Source organism: Arachis ipaensis, chromosome B2, assembly GCF_059453495.1.
Source record: "Arachis ipaensis isolate K30076 ecotype BB chromosome B2, ASM5945349v1, whole genome shotgun sequence".
NCBI classification, from domain to species: Eukaryota; Viridiplantae; Streptophyta; class Magnoliopsida; order Fabales; family Fabaceae; genus Arachis; species Arachis ipaensis.
In genome coordinates, this window is record NC_142437.1 from 1,181,761 (window position 1) to 1,184,224 (window position 2,464).

At 36.5% G+C, this 2,464-nt stretch overlaps 1 protein-coding gene across 1 annotated transcript; it reads left to right on the forward strand.

The window, feature by feature from the left end:
- Positions 1 to 351: 351 nt before the first annotated feature.
- Positions 352 to 2,037, forward strand: LOC148572774 (uncharacterized). The gene has a single exon (XM_088504762.1). It carries the CDS (start codon positions 352 to 354, stop codon positions 2,035 to 2,037), a length of 1,686 nt encoding a protein of 561 aa, XP_088360888.1.
- The last annotated feature ends 427 nt before the right edge of the window (positions 2,038 to 2,464 follow it).

Below are 2,464 nucleotides of genomic sequence, written 5' to 3' on the forward strand. Positions count from 1 at the left end.
ACAAGCACCCCTCTTACGAGAAATAAAACAGGATGAATCAGGGAAAGTAGAAATTTTCTTCAACAGACGAAATTCTTTTTCCTCCAGGTCTGAAGCAGGGACATCTAATGATTTTGCTTCAGCAAGAAGGTCTTTTTCCGTAACTTCTCAATCTCAGTTTTCAAAATGCTCAAAACCTGTACATTCTGAAATCAATATTTCGGGATTACAAAATAATTCAAACATTTCTCAAGCAGTTTATCAAACCGATGATAAGCATTCAGATGATGATATTGAGATAGAATCTTCCATTCAATCTCCAACATACTCATCTATGCAGGGTGCTCAATATTCTTCTGTGAATAATGCCCAATGAGTAGCACAGAATTTATCATAGATAGAGAAGCTTTACGTAAAAACCTTGATTCTGAGGAATATGATCTCCACAGAGAATGGTATTTACGTACGCATACAGCTGCTCAAATTGCATCATTCAAAGAAAAATATTACAATTTTCTAAAAGAAGTTAAGATGCATATTCCTTTCTTTGAATGGTTTCATGCTTATTCCATCAAAAACAATCTTGCTTATCCTTTCAAAAACAAAGAAAACATGCTTTCAGCAAATGTTATTTCAACTTGGAAGATTAAAGATGGGAATTTAGTTAGATCTGAGTTTCCTCCAAAAGGACCCTTTGTAATTTCAAACACGGAAGGACATAACCCTATTATGGCCTCTCCTTTTAAATCAAAAAATATTGATGAAGCCGTCGCCCCAAAAGATATTAAAAATCTTATTGAACAATCAAATTACACCAATAGATTTTTACAATGTCTAGGTGACAACCTTTCATCTTCGGGATCTACTTTTTCTTTGAAAAATATTTCTGAAGCCTCTACTTCTAAAAGTATTGAGAAACCCCTTTTTAAACCTTTTAAAATTAGTAGTAAGGCAAAGCAAAGTCTTAAAACTTCCATTTTAAAACAACAATCTGGTGATTCAGAAGTTATTCAAAAAATTGACCAACTTTTAAACTGTTTCTCTACTGTCCCTGAAACTCCTAACTCTGGTGAGTCTACTTCTCGTATTCAAACACGCTCATCCAAAGCCGTTAATGCCCTTTGTCATGAGTCCAATGACTCCTCCTCTGAACAAAGTGATGATTCCCACAAATCATCCCTCAAAATCAGCCCTATTCTGACAAACTCCCTAACCAAGTGGAAGGGTTTAACCAAACCCTCTGCGTATGGTTACAATCGTGTTTCCGCTCCCGACCTAGCTCTCGAAGAAAGGGAACTAGGTTTTGTCAGCTTCAATTCCAATGTCTATGAATGGAACATAGATGGTAAAACTGAATATAACATCATGAGTATGCTTCAGCATATGACTATGGTAGGCACAGCTTATCAAGCTGCCCATGAGACTTCTGAAGAAGCAATAGCCAATGTTATTGTTTCCGGTTTCAGTGGCCAACTCAAAGGATGGTGGGATAACTACCTTTCGGATAACCAAAAACACTCAATCTTCTCTGCCATAAAAGTCAATGATCAGAACGAACCTATCATTGGTGATGACGGGGAACCCATCCCCGATGCTGTTAATACCCTGATCTTTACCATAGCAAGTCATTTCATTGGGGATCCATCTCTCTGGAAAGATCGTTCGGCTGAACTACTTTCCAATCTCAGATGCAAAACTTTATCTGATTTTCGGTGGTATAAAGACACCTTTCTTACTAGGGTTTACACCAGGGAAGACAGTCAACAACCTTTTTGGAAAGAAAAGTTCCTTGCTGGACTCCCAAAATCCCTAGGAGATAAAGTAAGGGACAAAATACGTAGCTTAATCCCGGATGGGATAATACCCTATGACGAGTTAAGTTATGGTCAACTGGTTTCTTTTATCCAGAAGGTTGCTCTAAAGATTTGTCAAGATGACAAAATCCAAAGGCAACTTGCTCGAGAGAAAAACCAAAATCGTATTGATCTGGGAACTTTCTGTGAACAATTCGGTCTTCCTGCATGTCATCCAAGGAAATCCAAAAGACCATCCAATTGAAAAGTTTTTATTAAACCTAATCCTGAAAAGAATTTCAGAAGAACTAGAAAAGGTTTTCAAAGACCTAAAAATGAAAAGAATTTCCAAAATTACCCACAAAAGAACCCCATTATTTGCTATACATGTAAGAAACCTGGACATATTAGCAAATACTGCCGGTTAAAAAGAAAGATTAATAATCCAAACCTTGATCCTCTGATTGAGGAACAGATTAATAATCTGATGTTAGAAAGTTCAGAAAATGATTCTGACCGAGAATCTTCGGATGATATCAATAACATCGAAATCGATGACATTGAATCATCCTCAGATTCGGATGTCAAGCAAATTGGTGTTTTATCCAAAGATCAAGATCTCCTATTTGATGCTATTGAGGCTATTGACAATCCTGAACAAAAGAAAGACTTTCTTTTGAAACTAAAAAAAT